At 50.2% G+C, this 26278-nt stretch overlaps 1 protein-coding gene across 3 annotated transcripts; it reads right to left on the bottom strand.

Moving 5' to 3' along the window:
• Positions 1 to 417: 417 nt before the first annotated feature.
• FKBP6 (FKBP prolyl isomerase family member 6 (inactive)) lies at positions 418 to 25291 on the bottom strand. 3 transcript variants are annotated; one of them, XM_006154963.2, is made up of 9 exons: positions 25077 to 25290; positions 24704 to 24821; positions 24262 to 24351; positions 23400 to 23602; positions 21958 to 22077; positions 20178 to 20372; positions 19954 to 20063; positions 17660 to 17740; positions 418 to 851 (listed from the first exon to the last, which is right to left on the bottom strand). In XM_006154963.2, the coding sequence occupies exons 1-8, from the start codon at positions 25131 to 25133 to the stop codon at positions 17662 to 17664; spliced, it is 972 nt and encodes a 323-aa protein (XP_006155025.1). In that variant the 5' UTR covers positions 25134 to 25290; the 3' UTR covers positions 418 to 851; positions 17660 to 17661. The 3 variants fall into 3 exon arrangements, with proteins under 3 accessions (XP_006155025.1, XP_006155026.1, XP_006155027.1); XM_006154964.1 differs by lacking the exon at positions 418 to 851 and adding an exon at positions 7455 to 7690; XM_006154965.1 differs by lacking the exons at positions 418 to 851; positions 17660 to 17740 and adding an exon at positions 17780 to 17861 and having other exon boundaries at positions 25077 to 25291.
• Positions 25292 to 26278: the final 987 nt, after the last annotated feature.

The following is a 26278-nucleotide window of genomic DNA, read 5'->3' as shown; positions in this document are numbered from 1 at the left end:
CAGAGAGCCCTTCCGGGAGTCAGGCCCCAGCCCCCGCGGGCCATGGCAGGCAGGGCACCTCAGGGTGTCCAGGGCCTAGAAGATCATCTTCAAGGTACCGATTAATTTGTTTGACAACAGCTCCCCACAGAAGGGCATGTACATGCTGGGCACGCACGCTGGGTTTCAAAGGAACCCCAATCCAAGTGTGTATTTCATGATTAGAAAATTGAAACGAATCGCTGTGGCTCTAGAAAACACACCCAGTTCCCACCCTCACGATCTAGCTGCTCTTCTGCAAACAGCCTCTCCACCCCACCTGCTGACTTTACAAGTTTAGTTGAATTCATACAATTAATTTATAATGGATCTTGTTAGGACAAGGAAGTGTTTTATTTATTTAGGACAAAAACATTTGCAACATAATTCTCTCCTCAAAACAGAGAACCCTTCAAAATACACAAAGCAATCTCTATTTGTATTTACCCAGGGACATGAGCAGCCGGAAGGGGGTTGGGACTGGGAGCAAAGCCAAGAACTAATTCCACTTTAAAAAAAAAACAAAAAAACAAGAAACTGCCTTATAAAAAATAACAGTTTTCTACTTGTCAGTAGCTACACTTTCCCCCACTCCATGTATGAAAACGTGAAACAGAAAACAGCACCTGTGAAAACACACGTCAGCAGCATCCGTCAGTCGGGATGAGGCAGAGACCAGGGCTGTGGGACTCCAGCCCCTCTTCCAGGTAGGCCAGTGCAACAACTGAGTGGGGAGTGCTCCCTGAGCCCCTGCCCCAGCCTGCTCCTGTCTGCCCCCATAATGACGGGGAACTCCAGCAGCCCCTCGTCTTGCTTGGAGTCAGCTGAAAAACCTAGGAAGCAAACGCAGTGGTTAGAAATGTATCACAACCCACAGTCCAGCGCCCACCACCTGCAGCTCCAGTGTGGTCGGTCACATGCACAGATGGAGCCAAGCCCAGTGCTGGCTCCGTGGTTCAGGGAGGATGGGCATGGCTGACGACAACTAGGTGGAATCAGGACAGATACTATTACCGGACGGTCAACTAGGTGGGCTCTGGGGAACCTGCCAGTTAGCACCCTGGCTTTGGCTGGCTCACAGTACAGTAGTAACGCAGTGTCCTGTGATGCTAGACCGACCTGTGGGGGCCCCAGGTTCATATCCCAAGGCCTCCTTGTACACACTGGGCACGCATGCCTATGATCTCGGCTGGCCGGGTGTGTCACAAGGTCCTGTGTGGGATGCCTGTCTCTAGCTCTCTGTCGTGGAAGAACTGACTGATGAACAAAAAATAATTTTAAAAAATTGTGGCTTCACGGGGCCAGCAAGTAGCAATAGTGGTTAAGACTCTGGACTCCTACATGTGTGACTGCGGTTTAAGTCTTAGACCCAGTGTCTTAAAACTCACACCAGGTATGTGTGTAAGTGTGCCCAAGATCCCAAGAGGAGAAGAGATTGTGGCGTGGCCATCCCCCTGAGGGGTGACTTCTCACTTTCTGTCTGTCTCTGTCTCTCTGGCAAGTGCACATGCCCTATAGCAAACATCTCTCAAAAAGAAAAAAAAATTGGGACCTGCAGTTAGCGTAATGGCTATGTTGCTGGACTCCCATGTAGCCGACCACGGTTCGAGTCCCGGACCCGGTGGCTTAAACTCACACCAGGTATGTGTACATGCATGCCCAAGATGCCGAGAGGAGAATGATGGAGAAGGGACTGCGGCATGGCCATCCCCCCTGGGGGGTGATTTCTCACTTTCTGTCTCTCTGTCTGTCTCTCTCTTTCTGGCGAGTGCATGTGCCCTATAGCAAAAACCTCTCTGGAAAAAAAAAAAAAAGAAGAAGAAAAAAAAATTGTGGCTTTGAAAGTTGAAAAGATCAAATGACACAATCTCAGAAAATGAGAATAGGGAGACCCCTGAGCGATCCTGTAACTCAATGTCTTCAATTTTCGGATACCGCCCCACAATAAACGACTGATGTCTGAATGCAGCAGGGCTTTCGTCCGGTAGTTCTTCTCAATTGTTCCAGAGGGCGACACCGCCTGAGCCACTCAGAGCCAAAAATAAGCAGCTGCTTCTCGATGGGACACCACCACACTCCTGCAACAAGCTCTGGGGCAGCGCGGGTCCCCAGATGTGACCAAACACCTCTCCACAGCACAGTCCCTATCACTTGCTTTACACCCCAGGACCGACGACCAACATGTGCCCTGCCGGCAGACGGCCGGCGCGGTGGATTTCTCTAGGAGCAGAAGGCCAAGTTGGAGCGCCATTATTTCCTGCTGCATGATCCTGCCAGGATCCTGGGCAGACTCTGCTTCCTCATCTCTAAGATGTGTGTGACAGTAACTGCTGTCATCGGGCCAAGGGTGACAGTTATCTGAAGAAGGGCGCACCAAGACCTGCTGTGGCGACCCAGTCACAGTTCTGCCATTCTGCAGTCCCCCAGGTGCGCTGGAGCCGCGTCGGGGCTGCCACAGAATTGGTGCTGGCCGCACAGGCCCCTCCCATCCCGGCACACCCTGTGAGCAGCCAGCGTGTGGGCCATGGTTTTGTTTGTTTGTGTGGGGGTGGGGGAGCTTGAAGTTAAGAACAGCCTTCATTCTTGCTTGCAGAAGAACAATTTTTGAGATGAGGAGAGAAAACTGCCCGAGACATCTTTTTCCCTTGGGCAGCAGCAGCAGGTGGGCGCAGTGCAGGGAAGGGGGGAGACCAAAGCTTCCTCACGCTTCCATCTCGTGTCACATTTAAGGTGAGTAATAATCAGACTTTTTTGGTGCCCTGGCACGCAGGGGTTAAGTTCTAGTACACATTAAAGCTTTGAGGGCCAGCAGGTGGTGTCTTGGCAAAGGCGTTGGACTCCCACATGGCTGACCGTGGCGAGTCCTGGGCCTGGCAGCTGACTTTCTCACTTTCCCTGTTTCACTCCCTCTGGCCAAATTAAAATAATAATAATAAATAAATAAAATTGAACAAATAATTCTTTAGGAAAGAGAGAAGGAATAGTTACGATAACGCAGCAGGAACACATCTAGTATCTCGAGCATCTCGAGCCCACAGAGGCCGATGAAAAATTCCAACTCGCAAGTGGACAAGGAAGGAGGATGGGAACACGGACAGGACGCGATCAGGAATGGCCAGGAAGTGAGACTGCACGGGTTAACACGGAAGGCTTCTCGGCTAAGAGCCATCTTGCCGGTGTCTGTTGCCACCCCCTCAAGGGCTGTCAGCTACGTGAGGTTACTCTCCACGGTCCTCTGACAAGCCCACTCCCACGCTCCAGGAGACAGTCTCCAACTGCAAGTGCATCGTACCGAAGGTGGTAACGGATGGCCAGTCAGGATGGCCAGAGCAGCAATCGTGACCGGGAGAGAACTGCAGTCTCACCCAGTTAAGAGAGGGCACCTTCCCCGACCCCCTGCCTCTGTCTTTCCTACCCCAGTACTCCATAGGCGCGAGCATCTAAGAGAGAAGAGAGGGTCTGTGCTGAGGTTCTTCACAAAGAACAGACCCTTCAGTGGAACTTCCATAGCCATAGTCAGGTTGAGAAAAGTCTAGAAGAGGGACCAGCAGATGGTGTAATAGCTACATTGCTGGACTCCCATGTAGTCGACTGCGGTTCAAGTCCTGGACTCGGTGGCTTAAACTCACGCCAAGCATGTGTGCGTACCCAAGATCCCGAGAGAATGGAGGAGAAGGGATTGCGGCATGGCCCTTCCCCCCAGGGGATGATTTCTCACTTTTTGTGTCTCTTTTTTTTTTGAGAGAGCATCACCCATACCAAAAACCTCTCCAAAAAAAAAAAAAAAAAAGAAGAAAAGTCTAGTAGAGACTGAGGTTGAAGTTTTAAAAACAACAGAATTGGGTCTGAAATATTAGAATGACAGTTTTTTAAGAAGTGTGAGTAAGGGGCTGGCAGGTGGCGTGGGAGTTAAGGCGCTGGACTCCCATGTGGCCAACTGCAGTTCAAGTCCTGGATCTGGTGGCTTGTTTTCTCACTTTACCTTTCTCTCTTTGCCTCTCTCTGGTCAAAATTTTTTTCTTTTCTTTCTTTCTTTTTTTTTTTTTTTGGAGAGGTTACTGCTATAGGGCATGTGCGTTCGCCAGAAAGAGAGACAGAGAGACACAAAGTGAGAAATCACCCCCTAGAGGGGATGACTACACCGCAATCCCTTCTCCTCCATTCTCCCCTCGGGAGCCTGGACATGCACGCACAAGTGCCCGGCGTGAGTTTAAGCCACCGGGTCCGGGACTCCAACCGTGGTCGACTACTTAGGAGTCCAGTGACATAGCCATTACGCCAACTGCTGGTCCCTCTCTGGTCAAATTTTAAAATAACAATAATAATAAATACAATTAAATAAATAATTCTTGGAAAATAAAAAACAAAACCAAATAATGTGAATGACCAGAATAGAATCTGACCAAGACACCGCTAAAGGACCCACTACGCGGGAGGATGAGGCTCAGTGCGGCACAGCGGCCGTAGTTACCGTGACACACCGTTCATACCGTACCCCGAGGAGCTGGGCATCCTCAATAATCTGGTTACAGAAGCAAATAAAAAACAGCATACAGTGAAAAATGTGGAACACAAGATAACACGTCCAGAGCAGCTGCAACTGCAACAGTTCAGAAGAAATCGCTGACAGGTATAAATATTTCTTATGTTAATAAGCAGGAGTTTCAGTTGTAACCTATAAATAAATAAAGCCAAGAACAGGCTCTGGTAGCCTAATCTGGTTTCTTTTTACATGCTACATTCACCAGAGTGGGAGAAAACACCATTAACCAGGAGTCCTCTAGGAGTGTAAGAGATAAGGAACACAAGGGACCAACACATGGCATAATAGTTATGTCGCTGGATTCCCATGTTGTCAACCGCAGTTCAAGTCCCGGACCTGGCAACTGAAAACTCAGGCTGGGCATGTGTGCATGTGCCCAAGATCCTGAGAGGAGAAGGGGCTGCGCTGTGGCCATCCCCCCTTGGAGGTGATTTCTCACTTTCTGTCTGTATCTCTAGCAAGGGCCTGCGCCCTACAGCAACAACGTCTCTATTTTAAAAACGAGTAATGGGAACCAGCAGTTAGCATAATGGCTATGTCGCTGGACTCCCACGTAGTCGACCGCGGTTCGCGTCCCGGACCCGGTGGCTTAGAACTCATGCCGGGCGCGTGTGCGTGTGTGCCCAAGATCCCAAGAGGAGAATGGAGGAGAAGGGATTGCGGCGTGACCATCCCCCCTGGGGAGTGATTTCTCGCTTTCTGTCTCTATGTCTCTCTCTGTCTGTCTGGCGAGCCCACGCGCCCTATAGCGAAAACCTCTCAAAAAAAAAAGAGTAATAAGGAACATGAGCGTGTAGGTACAAGGACGACAGCTCTGGGTGTTCTTACAGGGCAGGTGGGGAAAATGAGACACGACGCGGCAGGTGCACGATCTATTCAAATCCAACCCCGTCGGTGCCACAGGCCGCATCCAGTGAGGGGCAGCTGTGGGTTGCAGATGACCGGTTTGTGATCCACACCTTTTATTTATTTATTTTTTAAGTTTCTTTCTTGAAGAAGGAGAAAGGGGGAAGTGGGGAGAGAGAAAGACAAGTGCCCTCAGCAACAGGGTCCCACTGTGATCCTTCCCCAACCTTCAGCCAGCCAGGCTCATGGATACACCTGTGTGCACTCGGGGCGGGCAGGCAGACCTAGGAGCTGCACCGACTTTCCACGTGGCTCTCAGCCCTGCCGTGTGTAGTGCTACCTCCGTGCGGCCGTGGCTGCACCTCAATGCCTCCCCGACCACCTGGCGAGAAGCCAAAAGCTAGATGGATAACATCAAGTCCAAAAAGGCGGCTTATCAAGTTCCACAAATATTTCAAACTGGGTCAGACATTTGGGCCAGTCCGATGGTAATGTATCAAATAGTGCGACACATGGCACTCAGAACCACCTTAAAAGCAGGGACCTTCGTACCCACGTGACTGCTTCTAAGCTTTATGTCAACAAGGTCCTGAATTATCTTCCATACTAATAAAACTGCTGTTCATGCTACAACATTGATTCAACAAATGTCGGAGTACCTGCTACACGCCAGGCACTACTCTGGGTGTCAGGAATCCAACAGTGAACAAAAAACACACAAAAGCCTCTGACTCTGTGCACTTACAAAACAGAGCTGATCCGCCAGCCCCGTCACTGCCAGTGTTCGATGCCACCTCGGGTGTAGAAGCCCTTCCTGTGAGATGCGTACTGAAGGAAGGAGGGGACGCACACTGCAAAGATGACTCGAGGTCACCACTGCCTCGTAAATGGTGACCACATGCCCGGCACCCCCAAGAAATAATCGACAGCCCTGAGATTGCTACCGAAAACGAACTACAAAAACCGGACAGGTGTTTGGTTACAAGAAGCAAACACGCAATTTACAGAAAGGACTTTCAACATGCAGAAAGATGCTCTACCAGGGACGTTCTAATGACAGGAGCGAGGTCCCATTTCTGATGCCAGTTGGCAGAAGTTAAAATGTCTAACGATAAAAGTGACAGTGAAGTTATGGAGTGGAACCTCTCAGACACTACGCTCCAGGGGTGGTAGACTGGCACGGCTACTCCAGAGCTCCATTTAGCCACACCTCACACAGCTGAAGATCTACAGGTCACAAACCAGTGATAGGGCTTTAAAATGAGTATCAGAAAACCCAGGCATGGGGATAGTAACGACATTATTCCTTATCTATTCATCTACTGAACCACTGTTAAAAATATTACGATACATGGGGACCAGCAGATGGGATAATGGTTACATCGCTGGACTTCCACGTAAGTGACTGTGTTTCAAGTCCTGGACCCGTCAGCTTAAAACTCCCACTGGGCATGTGTGTGTGCCCAAGATCCCGAGAGCAGAATGGAGGAGGAGGGACTGCGGCATGGCCATCCCCCCCGGGACATGATTTCTTGCTTTCTGTCTTTCTGTTTTTCCTTATCTCTCTGGCAAACATGTGCCCTATAGTAAAAATCTCTCTCAAGAAATAAAAATTACAATACGAGGCCCGCTAGGTGGTGTGATGGTTCAGGGGGCTGGATCCCATGTGAGTGTGTGGTTCAAGTCCTGGACCTGGTAGCCTGAGAAACACGCCAGGTGTGTGTGCATGTGTGGCCAAAGCTGGAGGTGAGGGGATTGCTGTGTGGCCATCTCCCCTGGGGGATTCTATTTCTCTCTCTCTCTAGTGAGAGCAAGAAATTTTTTTAAACTATGATACCTTCATAGGACAAAATGCTACAGTCACGTCTTTCAAATGAGATAGCTCTTCATGTGCTGACTTAGAAAACCTCCCAACGATATTTAAGAACGTATTCTAGTACAAAATGTATGAGTTTATTCATGGAGAAACTTACACATGCACTCACATTCTTGAATACTAAAAGAAAAACGAGACTTGAGGAAGAATACACATGAAATATCAACGGCGGTCACCTCTGGAGAGCGGGCTTGGGAAGCTTTCACTGTCCTCTTTTTTTCTGATGTTTGTTTAAACCACCAGCAGGTAGTGTTTTACATATTTCGGTTTAAGTTCTGCCAAAAAACTGGAGAGTGAACAGAGGAAACAGAACAGCGGAAAGCTGGTCACTGTCAGCTAGGTAACATGCTGGGCATCGCGCTGCTCCTTCGATCTTTGGACAGTTTGTAAACGGCCATGATGATCAACTGAAAAAATAAAAATGGCTTCAATCTAGTCTGTGTTCATGACTTTAGAAATAAGCCCTCTAGTCAATATGAGCACAAATCCAGTGGGCTGAGATCACTTCAGACCCTGGGATCCTAACAAGGGTCCCTAAGTTGAATTTTCAAATTGGAACTAATATAAACACTTTAGCATAAACAAGAGCGGATCACAGTAGAAAAGCTCACAGTCCCTTCTGAAAATCCAGTACACGTAGCACACAGAGGTGCAAAGTCAGAGAAAAAGGCTGTCGTGCGTCCGTGGCTCAAGGAAAGATAAGCCCGAAGACCTACAAAGACAATGGGAGTCAGACTTAGGCAGGGAACGCAGACAGAGGTCCACGAGGGCAGACTCTGGCTGAATAAATTAATACTAAACAAGCCGCTTCCAAAGCGAGCAGGCCGAGGCCTGGGGAAAAGGCACAGTGGATGTGAATAGAAACTCAAGCGATGATATGATCGCTGACCACGGTAATCGCACAAAATAATGAGCAGTAATCAAAGAAGAGTGTGAAAATGTAACAGAAGACGGCGGAGTGACGAGTGACGTAATCCTGGAACCGCGGGCTGGAGCCGCAGAGCCCAGGATGTGGATGTCGGAAATCCGAGGACAAAGGGCTGAGGACCAGGGCAGGGGGAGCGAGCTGGTTCCCACGGTGGGCTTCCTCCCAGCCCTGCCCCAGCGGTCCCCTGGCACTTCCCTAGGTGCCACAACAGTGCACTGAGCAAAGTGTGCAACCTGAGCCTCTGGGGCGAACCTCCGAACCTCCTCCGGAACCTTTCATGGGTCACACAATGCTCAAAAAAAAAAAAAAAAAAAACCCTGACAAAAGCTATGGATCCCTCTTTAAAATTCCAGAAGATGAACAGACCTGTGAAAAAAATGTAGCGATTCAGAGACCCTCCTGGAAGCCGTTTAACTGGTTCCCTTCTCAAAACGCATCACTCACCCAGTTCTAAAAACCCAGTTTGGGCACCTCAAATAATTCCCACTGTGGGAGAAGACCTTATTAGGAGCCCCAGCCCATTCGTACTCGGACCTGATGCTCTGGCCAGCCCTCCAGGTGGCTGTGTCCTCTGGCCTGTCTGACCCCCCCACCTGCCACCCCTCCCCTCCTGCACGCTGCCAGCAGTTCTTTGAAGCTGATGCTCACTGCCGGGCCGCCCTCACTTGCCTCTCCTGACTTCGGCCCTGGTCCTCCAGGGGCTGCTCCACACCGATGTCCTGCTGCAGCCCCCTACAGCCTCCCTGGTGGTCCTCTGGGTCAGGTACCTGCCCCCTCCCTAGGCTCCCTGCAGGGAGCACACATCACACCCTGAGCGGCCTGCCTAGGCTTAACCCAACAAGATCCTTGCCCTCTTGTGAGCCCAGCCTCGTAGCATGGCTGGCCAACTTCCACCCACACTGGAGCTTACCCCATCAGCTGCCACAGTGCAGCGATGAAGGCAGAGGGTATGGGCAAGGAGGGGCCCAAGTGCCACCCACGGTTCAGAACAAGGTTTACATCATTTAACACGTTACAGCTCTAGTTACCGTCCACCCTTCTCTCTTCTCATGAGCACATCTTGAAGAAGTAGCTTACACTCATGGGTCCACAGACCAGCTGCTTCCACCATGGCTCAGAGTTCATCAGACACACACTCCTGAGCTGCCCCGGATCGGCTCAGTCAGCACCCCTGGAGGGACCCTGGACTTGGTTTGAAGCAGCCCCAGGAGATCCCACCAGGCTAGGCTTCCAGCAGCTCCCACTCAGCCTCCTCACCTCCCACTGTCTCCACACCAGGCAGCCTGGCCTCTGTTCTCACTACCTGAGAGGTCACCAATGAGCCAAGGGTCATCAAATCGGATGCAAATTTTTCAGTCGTTGTCTTAGATGGTTACTCTATAAAATCCAACTCCCTAGAGGCCCACCCTTTAACCCTTTTTGGTGTTGAAAGACCCCACTGGGAAGCTGATGACAGTCACAGAACTGGGGTATATTCACAGACATTTCAGGGATTCATGGATCCATTGGAGCCTCAACCAAGGAGACCTAATTCAAACTTCGCTCTAGTTTCTTGGTTTTCATGGCGGCTCCTTCTTCTGGCTCTAGTCATCTTTCTGGTTCATTAGTTCTCCCAGGATCCATCCTCTGCCCTCCTCTTTCCATGCCTCCTCCCCAAGACCTCACTCCCACTCTTGGAGCTTACTGCCCTGTCTGCACTCATGGCCCGCCTCTCTGTCCAGCTGAGCCCCTCTCCTAAGTCCCAGACTCATGTGCAACTGCTCACTAGTGATCTCCACCCAGCGGTCCTGAGGCACCTCCAGTTCGGCAAGCCTACAACTAAACTAACATAGCTGTCCTGGGGCTGGCTCTGAATACAGCCCTGATGTGCTGCTGAAGAGAAGCCAGACCCCACCTGGCCACTGTGGTCGAATCGCTACCTGGGTAACCTGAGCCACACTGGGCACTTGCACGAGTACCCAAGATCTGACAGGTTAGGGGACTGGAGGAAGGAGATCATGGTGTGACCAGACCCTGAAGAGGGTGTCCCATCTCTCTCTCTCTCTCTCTCTCTCTCTCTCACACACACACACACACACACACACACACGTATAGACATGTTCTATCAAGAATAAAGAAAACACACATAAAAAGTTGTCCTGAGGCCAGCAAATGGTTTAGTGGTTAAGACACTGGACTCCCCCCATGGTCAACTGTAGACCTAGTCTTGACCCAACGACTTGAAACTCACGCCAAGTGCATGTGTGCACGTGCTCAAAATCCCGAAAGGAGAATGGAGGAGAAGGGACTGCAGCGTGGCCATGGCCACCACCCCCGGGAGGGGGGTGATTTCTTGCTTTCTTTCTCTCCAGTGAGTGCACAAGTCCTGTAGCAAAAATCTCTTAAAAAAAAAAAAAAAAGTTGTCTCAACCCTCCTTCAGTTGGCAAGTACCTCCATGGGCCCGGCCACACCAAAGCTAGAATTCTAGAATCTTTCTGGATTCATTCCCCCATCATCTTGTTCCATCCCCAGACCAAACTATGTGATTCTGCCACCTCCGGTGGTCCCTGAACATCCCCCTCCTCTCTTGGCTGTGAATTATGCATCTGCTGGTCCCTGCCTCCCAGACACTGCAGGGATCGCTGGAAGAGGAAATGTTCAAGGAGGTGCTAAGATGATCTCCTCTGGCACAGGAAGGGTCTAGCCAAGAAAGTTTCGGGGGTGTGGTTCTGACTTATCTCTGCTCTAGTGAGATATGTAGCTCCCAATAGATGCCGATATACAAGATAGCAGGACAAATGGGATTTCTGCCCCCGAAAGATGTCCTTGTTCTAATTTCCAGAACCTATGGTGTTATCATACATGGCAAAAGGGACTCTATAATTACGTTACTGATCTTGAGATGGGGAGTTATCCCAGATTATCGTGGTAGGGTCAACATAATCAGAAAGATCCTCGTGAGAGAGAGGCAGGAGGCCAGGTGAGGGGGACATGCCTGGAGACCCAGCTACTCAGGAGGGTGAGGCAGGAGTGTCCGAGAAAGAGACACAATGACAAAAGCAGAGGAGGGGGAGACTGAGAGAGAGAGCAGCGCTGAGAGACAGAGACTGAAAGAGACCGACAGAGCAAGAGACTGACAGAAAGAGAGAGAGAGTTGAAGATGCTCTGCTACTGTCTCTGGAGACGGAGGGAGGGGCTGCTGGGCAAGGAATGGGGCCAGCCTCTATGAACATCTGTCACAGAAGCAGCAGGAAACTGGCACACAGGTTGTGCTCGCACCCACGGCCACCACTCAGCTCCTGAACAACGAAGCTCTAAAAACGAAGCCCTAGGCATCAGGATGACCCGTGGACCAGCACAGCCAAGGCCCACTTCCTTGGCCCCGCCCCGCCCCCGTCTCCTCCGTGCAGGCCGCCATGATTCTGCCAGCGCGCTGCAGCGGATGCTTTCCCAGCACCAGGGCGGGCCACACCTGCCCTCCATCGTCCCATACACTTGTCCTCAGCGCTAGAGAGGGCTTTTGCTCATAGCGCTTCACTCAACTGATTAGACTGGAAAATCCTTTCAGGGGTGAAACTCTGAGGCTCACTCAAGTTCATTTCAGCTTCATCCTGGCTGGGGACTGCTCTGGGAGGTAAGGAGGCATCAAAAGTGAAAGGCAGTGACAGCCACACCTGGGGCTGCCCCACGGCCAGTGGTTAAGGGAGCCAGATCCTACACGGCCAACCGCGGTTCAAATCTGAGGCTTGAAAAACTTGCCGGGTACGTGTATGTGTGTCCAAAATCCCGACAGGATGGAAATGGAGACGGGACTGCAGTGTAACTACATGGCCCCCTTTGCAAGGGCTGCTTCCTCTCTCTCTGCCTGGTGAGTGCACGTGCCCTCCAGCAATTAAAAAAATAATAGAGGGACCAGCAGTTGGCGTAATGGCTATGTCGCTGGACTCCCCTGCAGTTGACCGTGGTTCAAGTCCTGGACCTGGTGGCTTAAACTCATGCTTGGGCGCGTGTACGTGCGTGCCCAAGATCCTGAGAGGGAAATGGAGGAGAAGGGATTGTGGCGCGGCCATTCCCCTGAGGGGTGATTTCTCGCTTTCTGTCTCTCTGTCTCTTTCTTTCTGGCAAGGGCACGTGCCCTATAGCAAAAACCTCAAATAAATAAATATAAATATAAATAAATAAATAATAGGTACAACCGGAGGTCATGAGAGCACAATCAATACCTCACAGAGCCTGGGGCAGCCAGGAGAGCTAAGTCGGGCCTCATGTCCACTAAGCACATGTAATTGAGGTTAGTGCCTCGTTGCGTGGGCATGCTTCTTTCACTATTTGCTCGTATGTTTATTTTTCTAAATCAGTATCTATGGTGAGATATGCTTGGAGGCAGGACTTAGGAACCTCAGGGGCCAGCAGGTGGCAAGGTGCCTTGGCACTGGACTCCCACATGGCCGACTGCAGTTCAAGTCCTGGACCTTGTGACTTGCTTTCTCACTTTCCCTCTCTCTCTGTTCTCCTCTGGTCAAATTAAAATAAATAAATAAAACTAAATAAAATAATTATTAAAAAAAAAAAACAAAAACAAACAGCCTAAGCCCACACTGGGCGATCTTAACGAAGCACAGGCTAAGAAGGGAACAGCAGCCTTAGAGACCTGACCGCTTTATCCTACAGGCCACGAAGCTGGGTCCCAGAGGTGGAACGACTTGGCTAATGTCACAGCAACAGGGTGAAGACCAAGAATCCAAGTCCCCATGTCAACTTCATAGTGAGTCATGAAGGGCATTCCCGTGATCTTCTATTTTGAAGATCAAAAAACGGAATCTAGTAATCAGAAATCTAAGCAACGCCTGGTGATAACTCACAAAGAACACAGAAGCCACTGAAGCTCATCTCGGTGGGAAGCAGGTTTGCGGCTCCTTACGGCTGCCAACAGAGGATGTGGAGAGAGGTGACAGGGCCAAAGAAACTCTAGCAGCGGAAATGCTTTCCCCGGAAGGAGTGTAATGCAGAGGTACCACCCTGAGGGGAGGTATTTATAGTCACACAACAAAGGGGTGACTTCAGTGACACCTCCTGAGCTGGGAAAAGGCATCTCATAGACTTCCAGAAAATGAAGAGGCTGTGTTTAACAGTTGGCCTGGAAAACAGCAAGGCCCCCATCTGACAGTAAGATAATCTCTGCCTGGCCCAGTTACCCTGGAGAAAACCCAATTTCATGAGCTGGCAGGTGGTGTGGTGGCTAAGGCACCGGACACCCACACGGCTGACCACAGTTTGAGTCCCAGACCTGGTGGCTTGCTTTCTCACTTGCTCTCTCTAAGCGAGTGCATGTGCTCTGTAGCAAATTTAAAAAAGAAATAATAAAATTAAATAAATAATTCTTTAAAAAAAACCCTCCATTTTGAGAAGAAAAAAAGAGTGTGAGATGTGTGGAAAGAAAGTCAAAAGAAGTAATAATATAGGGACCAGCAGTTGGTGTAATGGCTATGTCTCTGGACTCCCATGTAGTTGACCGCGGTTCGAGTCCTGGACCCGGTGGCTTAAACTCATTCAGGGCGTGTGTATATGAGTGCCTAAGATCCCGAGAGGAGAATGGAGGAGAAAGGATTGTGGCATGGCCATTCCCCCTGGGAGGTGATTTCTCACTTTCTGTCTCTCTGTCTGTCTCTGTCTTTCTGGCGAGCGCATGCATCCTATAGCAAAAAAAAAAAGTAATAATATAAAACTACAAAAATATATTTAAAGGCATTGTAATTTGCTTAATATAAATCGAGACTCACAAAACATCTTTAGAGACTAAACGCTAGATCTGAGAGTTTCTCTTTATCCTCTTTGGGAAGTAGGGGACCACACAGATCCCTAGCCACATACTGTAGGAGGGCCTACTCCTGGGGTCTCCTGGCAAGAAACCCCTGACCTGGATGGCCAGGGCTCAAGAAGGCGATTTTGGAATAGGAGAGCCCTCCTGGCACCTGGGTGGGCAGCACCAGGCTCTGGGGGGCTGCCCAGTATCCACTTTGAACCAACTTTGAACTAGAGCAAAATGTGACTTCTCAGCTTGACCTTTTAGATTATCCCAAAGAATATGCCCACCTGGAGGTGTGAGTTTGTGCCAGGCCCGCGGGTAACCCTATGGGAAAGGATGATGCAGTGCAACTCTGCTGACACACCTGCCCCTTCCGACATCACTTCCCAGCACCAGAAGCTGTGGCAGGTCCCTGACTCACCAGACCGGCACAGGACCTATGGCTCAGTCACAGCATGAGTAAAGAGCCTGCTCGCACTGCAACGGTTCCACTCGTGAGGGGCACTCTGTTTTTGAGAGATTTTTCCTATAAGGTATGTGCACTCACCAGAGAGACAGAGAAAGACGGAGAAAGAGAGAAATCACCCCCCAGGAAGGATGGCCATGCCACAGTCCATTCTCCTCCATCGTCCTTTCAGGATTTGGGGCACGCATGCACACACACCTGGCATGAGTTTCAAGCCTCTGGGTATGGGACTTGAACCATGGTTGACCACAGGGGAGTCGAACAACGTAACCATCATGCTATCTGCTGGTCCTATGGACACCTTTTTATACTTAAGTTTATTCATTTCTTCCAAGAGTGAGAGAAACGGAGAGAGAGAGATAGACACCCCTGACAGGGTCTTAACACTGCAGTCGTCCACTCCCAGCCTCAGCGGGCCCCAGATCATGGCCACACCCACGTGCCCCGTGTACTCAGGGAGGTCTCGAGATGTGAAATGGGGACCTTCCCACGTGGGTCAGCCTCACAAAGAATCGCATTTTATTTCTGTGCCACCATCTGACCCAAGAGACATCTTTCTGATTATCTGCCCATTTTCTCCAGCCACCTGAAGGGGTGTGGTAATGCAGTCTCTGCTCCGTTTCTCCCTCCTTTTGGGATTCTGGGCATGTACTGTGTGCCTGGTGTATTTTTCAAGATGCTGGGTCTGGGACTCAACCTTTGCAGTTGGCCATATGGGATCCAGGTTCCTTGGCCGCCTCGTCACTGGCCAGCCCGGTAAACCTCCTTTTTGGCTAATGCTAAACATAGGCTTCTGTCACTGGCAATGACAAATGTCCTGATAGCCAAGGCAAGGGCCAGCCAGGAAGATACATTTCTAAAAGGTTGGGCTACCATTTTGGCTGTTTTACTAACATTTAGTGAGTGCCAATCATGTGCCAGGCCAGGTTCCAGATGCCAGAAAATACGAAGATATGGGCCAGCAGGTGGCGTGGTGGTAAAGGCAGACTTTCAAGTCCTGACAACGCACTGGGCACATGTGTGCAGTACCCCAAATCCCGAAAGGAATGGAGGAGAAAGAATTTCAATGTGACTTTCTCCCCGGGGGGGGGGGGTTCTCACCTTCTGTCTGACAAGTGCACATGACACACAGCAATTTATTTATTTTTTTTGGAGAGGTTTTTACTACAGGGTGCATGCATTCACCAGAAAGACAGAGGAGACAGAGAGACAAAAAGCGAGAAATCACACCCCTGGGGGGATGGCCACACTGCAATCCCATTCTCCTCTTGGGATCTTGGGCACGCACGCACATGTGCCTGGTGTGAGTTTAAGCCACCAGGTCCAGGACTCGAACCGCAGTCAACTACATGGGAGTCCAGCAACATAGCCATTATGCCAACTGCTGGTCTCACAATTTATATATATATTTACATATATATATAAAGGTTTTAATTCCACTTTATTATTTATTATTTTAATTTGACTAGAGAGGGACAAAGTGAGAGAGAGAGAGAGGGAAAAGTGAGAAAGCAAACCTCCAAGTCCAGGACTCAAACTGCAGTCCGCCATGAGGGAGTCCAGCACCTCCAATCACCACACGCCGGCCCCACACATAGTGCATTTTAAGAAACTCAAAGAAGAAGATGTGGTCTTGGTCTCAAAAAATTCAGCCTACTATAGTCAGAGGCTTAGCGAACATAATTGACAGAACACTCATCCCACCAGAGTAATCTTAAAAGCCAGCAGTACCTATCATCTCAGAAGATGAGAACAACGGTGAAAACGGTCCTAGTTAGTCAAAATTAGATTATCCAGATGACCAGGTTTTTAGTTGTTTTTTTTTTAAATGACTAAGTAGGCCACAGGTACAAGAGGAAAAAGGGGAGCTGGGAGAACATCAAAGACAAAAGCTGAAAAGATTACAATCGCAAGAGCAACAGCATTGGGAAAGTGACAACCGTGTCTGTTTCAGACCCAAATTAGTCACTGCTGATAAGATAAACAATAGAGTCAGAAAGAGGAGAAAGCTATCTGAAAATCATCAGCCTCCAAAGTCTTACAGACCTAAAAGGATGGGAGGCAAGCAGGAAGCCCAGCTCGGTCTCCCAAGACCTGGTTCTGGGATGGACCTGGAAGAACTGGGTCTTCATTAACAGCAGCCATACCAGACCATGGCCCAAGGGTCTGACAGCCACCGACCCTCCATTTCTACTGGGTATTCACAGTATCAAGCCTGCAGATATTCCAAAGTCCCCCAAAAGATATGAAGGCCAGGGTCACAGGGTCAGCGCCGTGGAGGAAGGAACCCCTGCATCTGAGGCTGACTGGTTGCATCTGCCAGGGCAGAGAGACAGTTTACAGACTACTTGCGAAAACTCTGGGATGAATGGGCCTTTTCACTGCCTCCTCCTCTCCAGCCTCTTTTGTAGAGAGATTTATCACCACGAGCCATTCCGCAGCTGTTTTCTGGTGGTTCCTTGTTTAACTTCTCTCAGGAGAGCAGAGTTATCTGCCCAGCTAAGCAGGTGTTTAAGGCAGGTGATTTTGTTTCCATTAATTTTCTTAAGTAATATTAGACCAGACTAGAGTTATCTCATGGACTCATGGGAAACCTTGCCCTGTGCCTGTCAAAGCACAAACAGGAATGCTGGGTTCTGAGCCCGCTGCTTCCAGCTTATTCACATCTCTAATTCTAGGAGTAAGCAGAATCGAAGAGCCACAGCCAGCCTTAGCCCGCGGCACCTGGAATTTGTCTCCTTTAGAAATGTGTTACAGGTAAAGTGAGGCTGGAGGCCTTCAAGTTTTGGGGAAAAATCAGATCAAGAAAAACCTGATTCTTCAAAGTCCAATTAAATCACCACGTTAATGACTATACTCACGGTTTCATTTTCCAAGTTACTGCAAGGATGATTTAATATGAAACATGAAAAAAAAAAAAGGTCTTCAAACCCGTTTGAAGCTGAAGACCCCCCCGCCCCTGCCTCGCCCCGCCCCTGCAAATGTAACCTCCAAGTCTGGGTGAACTTTCCGATAGTGACTTCCCTTCGCGGACACAGTGTGAGCGCTGACTGTGCCCTGAGCTGGGCCAGGGACCTTCCTGCTCCCCACCTATGCTCTGTGGTAGACTATTCGCGGGGGTGCTGGGGAAAGCAGCTTACTCCTCCGAACTAAACAGGAGCCTGAAGGCCTTCAGGAAACCACAGCCCTGTGTTACCTTCAGTCGCCTCCATTTTCACAAGAAGCAAACATTCGGTGACACATTTCTTTCTCTCTATCCACGTAGTCCCTGTAGTAGCTGGAGAGAAACACACACGGTCTGTTTGTAGAAGGTGACACCTGGTGGCTGGAATTCTCTGCGTCCCAGAAACACTCAATCCAGCAGGTCTTACGTTGAATCAGAAGCAGGTAGACAGATGCTGGGGAGATAGGGGAGGCAGGGAAGACTCCCAAAGGCTGCTGGGGGTGGGGTGGTGGTGGGGAGCCCCTGAACAAAAAAAGCCCGTAATTTGAGAAGATGGCAGCCTTGGAGGCCAGAAGCCACAAGTGGGGAGGCTCCAGGCTGAGTCTTGCCATGTTACCCTTCACACTCAGTGGCCTCTGAGATTTTCTTGCTTAAAGGGTGACGGGGATGGTAACAGCAGACAGTGTAGTGGATACGTCGTTGGACTCCCACATGGCTGGCTGCAGTTCGAGTTCTGGACCCAGTGGCTTGAAAACCACTCTGCATGTGTGTGTGTGCCAAGGTCCCAGGAGGAGAAGGAAGAAGGGATTGCAGCACAGCCATGCCCCCTGGGGGGTGATTTCCCTCTCACTGTGTTTCTGTCTCTCCCCAGCAAGCACACATCCTCTAAAGCAAAGCCTCTTAAAAAAAAAAAAAAAAGGGACATCCCAAAATTTCTACATCTAACCAGAGGGAATACTTTCAAATACCAGGAAGGAAATCGCTGCAAAGTCCTAAAAAGCCTAAAATGTAGCAACTGGATCCAAATATAAGAAATAAGAAATGCACACATCTTAGACTTTAAATTATTTACTTATTTGTTATTTATGTTTGTGATTTGCCAGAGGGCACGTGAGCTTGCTGGAGAGAGAGGAAAGTGAGAAAGAACCCCCCTCTCATGCCCTGCCCAGGGTATAGACATGCCGCAATCACCTCTCTTCTCTCTCTCCCACCTTTTGTGTTTTTGTGCATGCACACAGATACACATGGCATGTTCCTCAAGCTGCACAGTTGGCCATGTGGGATCAGCTGCCTTAACCACTATGTTACCAGCTTGGCCCCACCTCAGACTCTTTTTTTTGGGGGGGCGGGGAGGGGAGGTTTTTGCTATAGGGTGTGTGAGCTCGCCAGAAAAAGAGACAAAAAGCGGGAAATCACCCCTCAAGGGGGATGGCCGCGATCCCTTCTCCTCCATTTTCCTCTCGGGATCCTGGGCATACCCGCACACACGCCGGTGGGAGTTTAAGCCACTGGGTCCAGGAGTCGAACCGCAGTCAACTACATGAGAGTCCAGCAACATAGCCATTATGCTAACTGCTGGTCCCCTCCTACCTCAGACTCTTAACACCAAGAACACTTTACCTAGCAATTTGGATTGAATGTTCAATGCTGAGAGAGGTAGAGTCTCAATACAGTAGTATAAAATATATCTTAAAAAATGGTGGATACTGGACCAGCAGATGGCTTAATGGTTGTGTCTCTGGACTCCCATGTAGTTAACTGCAGTTCGAGTCTCGGACCTGGTGGCTTAAAACACACTGGGTACATGTGTATGTGTGCCCAAAATCACAAGAGAAGAATGGAGGAGAAGGGACTGTAGCATGGTCATCCCCCAGGGGAGTGATTTCTCACTTTCTATCTCTGTCTCTCTCTCTCTCTCCAGCAAGTGCATACACCCTATAGCAAAACTCTCTCTTTAAAAAAAAGTGGGTATGTAACTAAGTAATGATGGAATTATAAATGACTCTTATTTATACATCGATATTTTCAAATTTTCTGCACTGAACATATAACTTCTACAATCAGAAAAAGTTACATTACTAAAAGACTGCCATCTTTATGTCTTGGATGACAAAGAACTCAATCTATGAGTATGAACTGGACCTGAAAAGGCCCATTTCTGACCTCACAAGGACCTAGAAAATGCCTTTCCAAGTTAGATGAGAACAGTGGTTCTTAGTTGCTGCAAGTAGGAAAAACTAGCTGAAAAGCAAGACCCTTCAAAAATTACACTGGCGTGCTTCTCTAGGGAATGCATTATGGCAGGGCACGGGGTACGGGGAGGTGGGAAAAGACCAGACACATGTAGTCTGGCAGTCAGTTCCACCTGCTCACTGGGAACTGCTGCTTGACACAGGGAGCGCTTCAGAAAACCAGCCCTGGGGAGCTGCCTCTTAACCCGTTCTAGGCAACACATCCAGACAGTCCTGCCCCCAGACAGACTGATCAGTACCACAACCACATCTCACACCCCCTTCTCCATCCGCGGCCCTGCCAACAGGTCTCACCTGGCCAGTTTCCTGAGCTCGTTGTTGATGTCATGATTGAAGGGCTGTTCCCTCTGGGCTCGAACTAGAAAATCCCGTGCCTTCTGATAATCAGTCATGAGGAGACAAGCCTGTCATGAAGGACAAAGTGTTAGAAGTAGACTGAGGAAAGACAGAATTTCTGCAGTGCCCAAGTCAAGTACTGGTTTTTGAGTGTTTGACTCAGTCCCTTCCCTCCGACTCACCTGCCCACACCTGAAGAGGGCCTTGGCATTCTTTTGGTCAACAATCAGAGCCTGCTCTCCATAGCGCAGGGCCATGGTGGGCCTGTCCAGCTTCAGGTACGTGAAAGACAGGTTAAGGAGAATGAGAAGCTTGGCAGCCTCCACCAGGTGCTGCTCTTCAGGAGGTGCTGCCCGCCTGTGGAGCAGCAGCAGGGCCTGTGGGGAGGGAGGGCAAGAGGTCAAGAGGACTAACAGGAGCCAGATGGCGTCGCAGCGGTAATGGGATGCTCTGTGATGCTGGACCCACGTGAGAAGGTACCAGGTTTGCGTCCAAGGCCTCTGTGTACATGCCGGGCATGCACACGCGTGCCCAAGATCTAGGCTGGCTGAGGCTGGGGTGGACTATGCCTCCCTCCCTCTCTGTCTCTGTCTTTTTTTGTTGTTGTTTGTTTTTTGAGATTTTTGCCATAGTGCACATGTGCTCGCTGGAGAGAGGAAGAGAGAGGAAAAGTGAGAAATCACGCCCCTGGGAGGGATGGCCACACCACAATCCCTTCTCCTCCAATCCTCTTCTCGGGAGTTTGGGCATGCATGCACACAAGTCCAGCATGTATTTTAAGCCACTGGGTCTAGGACTGCAACCACAGTGTCGGCAGTGTGGGATCCAGCCACCTTAACCTGCATGTCATCTGTTTGCCCCACGCAACTTAGTTTTTTTAAAAAAGCAACAATCTTATGTATATAAAAGAACCAAAAGACCCCACACAAAACAACTATTAAAGCTATAAAAATGACTTTATGGTTTCAGGACACAAGATCAATACGTGAAAGTCAGTTATATTTCTATATTTTAGCAATGAACAATCCAAAACGGACTTAGGAGAACAACTCCGTTTACGATAACGTCAAAAGTATAAGTAACAACAAACTTAAAAAAAATCGGTAAGGCTCGTACATTGAAAACTAGAAATTTCTATTGACAGACATTTGAGAAGATCTAAGTTAAGGGGAGGAATTTCCAGTTCATGAATTGGAAGACAATCCTGTTCAGATGACAATAACCAAACTGATCTATAGATTCTGTTCAACAACTACCAAAATTTCAACAGCCTTTTATGCCAAAATGGACCCGTCGAGTCAAAAACTCACACAAGAATTCAAGTTTCCTCAAATAGCCAAGATACACTGACAAAGAATAAAGGGGAAGACTCATATTTCCCAATTTTGAAATTCATTAAAGCTACTCACTAAGCCAGTGCGGTACTGGTGTGAGGACAGACATACGGATGAGTGGAGCAGAGCTGAGAGCCCAGCGAAGAAGTGCACAGCTCTGTGAATGTTCACAGCCTAAACAGGACCGTGTAGTCAGCATCCAGACCAAAACAGAGCACCGCTAGGTGCTCCATCCCATGTCCCCTCCGCTGGGCATTATCCTTAGGCATGGCAGTTTCTTTCTTTGAATGCGATTTTTCTTTTTTTAATGGCTGGCCCCGAAAGAGACAAAGTCTGTGTTTTTTGATTTGTTTATTTGTTTGTTTCATCTGGGGGATGAGGATAGAGAGAGGGACAGAGGGAGACAGTCATGCTGTGTGGTGATCCTCACGCTTAGCCTCCTAATGAGCTAGGATTACAGGCACCTGCAACTGTGTCCAGCGTGTGACAGACTAACCTAGAGCTTTCCACACAACTTTCAGCCTCCTGGGCAGTGGTGCCATGTGCCACTGCCGCTGGGCCAAAGTCCATGTTTTTTAAGCAATGTTTTCTGAATCTGAACTTATACTTATCTCTCAAAGCATCTTACCCGTTTGTATCTCACTTTGGCATCATAGAATCGGTTTTGGCGGAAAAGGTAGTTGCCAAACTCCCGTTCAGTAGCTGCCACTTTTAGGACCGTCTGAAGTGGAAATCGATCTTGTTGCTCCTGAGGACCAAAGACAAGAATAACTAAGAATGAACCCAAAAGCCACAGGCTACAAGGAAGAGTTATTACACTGTGAACTTTTTTCATTTACTGCCTAAGCAGGCAGAGTCATCTCGGAACCCAACGGAAACCACGGCAGGTCAGTGTTCTGATTCCATTTTAGAGTCAGGGCCATCTGCTTCCTTCATGCTCCTGAACTGTTCCTTGAAGAAGGCAGTTTCCCATGAAATTATTCAATAGGAACTGATGGGACTTGCCGCACACAGAAACCAGGGCTCCCAAACCATTTATCCAACTGGCACTTCATAGGTCGAAAGAGGAGGAAAGGGCGCGCTCCCTCCCTTGGGGTACTGGCAGTTTAGCTGTGGAGACAACATACGAAAATGTAAAACCTGGGATGGACCTCTAAGGCCAGACAGTGGACAGCCCAACACACACTGTCCCGTAGGCCTGCTGATGGGACTAGAAGCACTGTACCTGTAGGACAGCGTGAAGCGAAAAACTACAAAGAAAAGTCAAAACTGAAGTAACGAGGACAGTGACCATATATATTCCAGTATACGTGCATAACTGTCCCCATTTACACCTGCTGCCCTGGGCTATCTCATCCAGCTCTCAGCTGTCCTGGGGTGGGAAAATCAATTTATAGACACCCTAGTTGTAAGCTTCTGATGCTTGACTAACTGGAAACCAAACTGAATATTGAAAAGAAAAGGTCTGGGGCCAGCAGGTGGCGTAGTGGTTAAGGCGCTAGACTCGCACATGGCTGACGATGGTTTGAGTCTCAGACCTGGTGGCTTGAAAATCACGCTGGCCACACGTGCATGTATGTCCCAAATCCCAGGAGAATGGAGGAGGAGGGACTGTAAGGGATTGTGGCATGGCCATCTCCCCCTGGGGTGGGGGGAGGAGGACTCTCAGTTTCCCTCTCACTGTCTCTCTCTGGCGAGCACACACATACTATGGCAAAAAAACTTAAAAAAAAAAAAAAAAAAAGGAACTATTCACTGTCTTGCAGGGAGGACTGGGCAAAAGGGGACTGAACCATCAGTGCAGACTGCTGTCTGTTACAGCCCACGGCCTTGATGTGGTCCAGCACATTTACCCAACTGAGAACCATGACTAAGGTGAATACACACCAGAGCGCGGAGGAACTCCACCATCACCACCACCGCCTCCACCAGGAGCCCTGAGGTGGGGCCTGGGGCACGTGATCATCTAATCAGAAAGGAGAATAACCCACACACAAAGCCGCCCCTCTTAACCAAACACAAAGCCACCGCCTCTCTGTCACGTGCTGACGGGTGTGCTCTGGAACTTACGGCTGAGAGGGCACAGAACTTGTCTGACTCGGCAGAGTCTAGGAAGTCGAGCAGCTCAATCTCGAACAGCACGGTGGTGTTTGGGGGGATGAGGGGAGGGCAGCCCAGCGTTCCATAGGCATAGGGTGGCTTGAACAGGAACCTGGCCAGCTCTCCTCTCCGCATGGTCAGAAGGCCCAGCTCCATGCCCCAGAGCGTAATATCTGGAAGAAAAGCCAGGAGGTTGGTTGGAGCTCGCTTGTGCTCTGTCCAGTGCTACCCCCCCCCAGTCCAAACCTCTCTACATGCTATTCCAAGCCCTCGGCATTGAGCTTCCAATTCAATTTCACTCCTGCTTCCCACTATCGCCACCATTCCCACATTCCAGCTTCTCCAGGCTCAGAGATACCCTGGTCTCCACATCTCTATCCCGTGGTTTCTCCTCCTGTAATGCCCAGCTCCTGACTGAAAGTCTTATTCAAACTTCAGAGCTCGTTTGAAATACCCCCTCTTCCGTGAAGTCTTCCCTGACGCTCCCAGTTGGAATTAGTTGTGCCTTCATTAAGCGCACCCACAACACTGCTCTGACCTCCTGGGGACTCATCCCCCTCGAAACGCAGGTCAGTCCCCACCACACTGCGCCCTGCTAATCCGAGTACACCCTCTCTTCACCTCGCAGGGAGGGAGGGAAGCATTCAAAAGATGTTTAACTTAAACGAAAAAAGGAAAATGCCCAGTGGCTAAGTCAGGATGCAATGGCAGGAGAAATGTGAGAGGAACATGGCTGGGTTTTGGAAAACCAGCTCAAACCATCTGTGCCATGGATAGTTTCCCTCTCTTCCCCAAGCTATCCCTTCCTTTCCAGCTCCCAGTCTGAATTTACCCTCTCCGAGCTTCATCAGCCGAGGAGTCTTCCTGAAGCAATTAGAATCGAAGGGCTTGTCCATGTGCTCCAGATACCCTGAATATTTCACTGGGAGAGAGGACAGGCACGGGAGTGAGGAACCGCGAACAACGTCCCCGTCTCTGTATCAAGTCTCTTTAATGACCACAGTGGAGAGAAATGAGCTTAAGCTGCCCACCAGCACACCAAGCTATGGTAACCACCTCTCAGAAGTGCCCTGAGGCTGAAGGGCTTGGCTGATGTGACCCCAGCGTTTACTGTCCGTGGTGTGCCCGGGGTTTCTCATCTTCCTCCTAAAATCCCCACTCAACGCATTTCTGACCCTGTGAAGTGCTATCTGGTTTCAGAAAAGTGTGCAGCTCTGCCCTAAAAAAAAGTGCAATGGTGTAGTTGGAGGGCACGGGAGGGGGGGGCTGCCTACCTAGCACGGAAGCATCAGGTGGCACCAGCTCTCCAGCGCCCTCTCGTATGACATGCTTCAGCACGCCCCGGTCCCCGGAAATGTCCAGCATCCTCTGACCCAGCAGCTGGTACGGGGACTGGTGAAGAGGAGAGGTAGACCTCAGAGTCTCGGACCCACTCAGCTCCCAGCTGCAGGACACCTCGAGGGGATGTGCAGGGCCCCTGACTCCGCTGGGCCCTCACTTGGGTGGGGCGTCATTCCCTTAAAGGACTCCCCGACTCAGGGTGCTTCTCCCACGTCTGCCCTCCTGCCCTACGGCATGCGGCCCATCACCCTCCCCTGGCTGCGACTCGGGGAGGTCCCTAAGTCCCGACCCATGGCCCCTTCGTACCCTGCAGTCTCCTCCAGACGGTGGCATTCCGTTCAGTGTTCGCGAGGAGGCCCTCATGGCTTAGCTCCAACGGCCACCAACTGCCCTTGTGTGCCGGGAGGGGGGGGTGTCCACAGACCCAGGTGACCTGGTAGGGCACGTGACAGAGCTACCTACCGTCGAGAACAAAGGGACACCTACTGGACGCACGTGGCTGGATTAAGTACCCAGGGCGTGCACGTGATGGGAATTCGCAGAGCACGCCCGCCACGGCCACGCGCTGGCGGTCTGGGAGCGCGTGCGCACTGGGCTGGGGGCGGTAGGTGCTTCCGGCGTTGGGAGCGGGATCGAGCGCGAGCCTGGAGGCCTGCGGTAGTTCTGCACCGCAGGGCAGGATGGCGAGGGCGCCAGGGCGGGACGGGGAGGATCCCAGAACCACCTGCCACTGGCAGGGCAGGGGGCTCACCCGCGGGGGGGGGGGGGGGGGCCCCCCACACCCCCCTGCCACTGGCAGGACAGGGCTCTCACCGGCGGGTGACTTTCACCTTCTTCCGTCTTTCCTCCTCCATGCATTCTGGAGAGATTTAGGGTCGGCCAGGACTTGAGTGTCAAACTGCCCGGTTCCTGAGAAACGAAAGTGACACGTCTCTTCCCTTCCCCAAATTCACAAAACAGCCACACCTGCTCCCACCTGCACTCTGTTCCCTGGGTTCCTCCCTCTTGTCTGCTCCAAGACTTGACGCTGCAGCTGCCTCCTCCCTTCTCCCATGTTGCCGTGGCAGCGAGGCCATTTCCTTCAGTTCTGCATGGCTCTAAAATCTCCTGCCGTACAACATCTGTACCCCGCAGGTGCCCCAGTGGCTGCTTTTCCCAGAAAACCTTTTACAAAGCCTGGCTGCAAAGGCTCCTCCTTCCCCCTCTGTGGCTCTCTTGGACTGCTTCAATGCCCCTCCACCCTGCACTGAGGGCCCTGCACTAAGACCCGACAGCTCTCACAGCCAGGTTCATCGGATGCCCCTGGTCCTCAGGTGAGCGGACTGTCAGCCGTTGACGAGGTTGACTTCTCTGACTTTAAATGCTTTTTTCTCTTGACTTCTATACTTTTTCTTTTTAAATAGTTTTGTTAGAGAGTATGTGTGCTTGCTAGAGAGCCAGAAAGACAAGGAACGTGAGAAAGCACCCCCAGGGGAAATGATCATGCCACTTTCCCTCTCCTCCATTCT

Source organism: Tupaia chinensis, unplaced genomic scaffold (assembly GCF_000334495.1).
Source record: "Tupaia chinensis unplaced genomic scaffold, TupChi_1.0 Scaffold000429_1, whole genome shotgun sequence".
NCBI classification, from domain to species: Eukaryota; Metazoa; Chordata; class Mammalia; order Scandentia; family Tupaiidae; genus Tupaia; species Tupaia belangeri.
The sequence above is the reverse complement of the archived record's forward strand: the minus strand, read 5'-3'. Positions and strand labels throughout refer to the sequence as shown.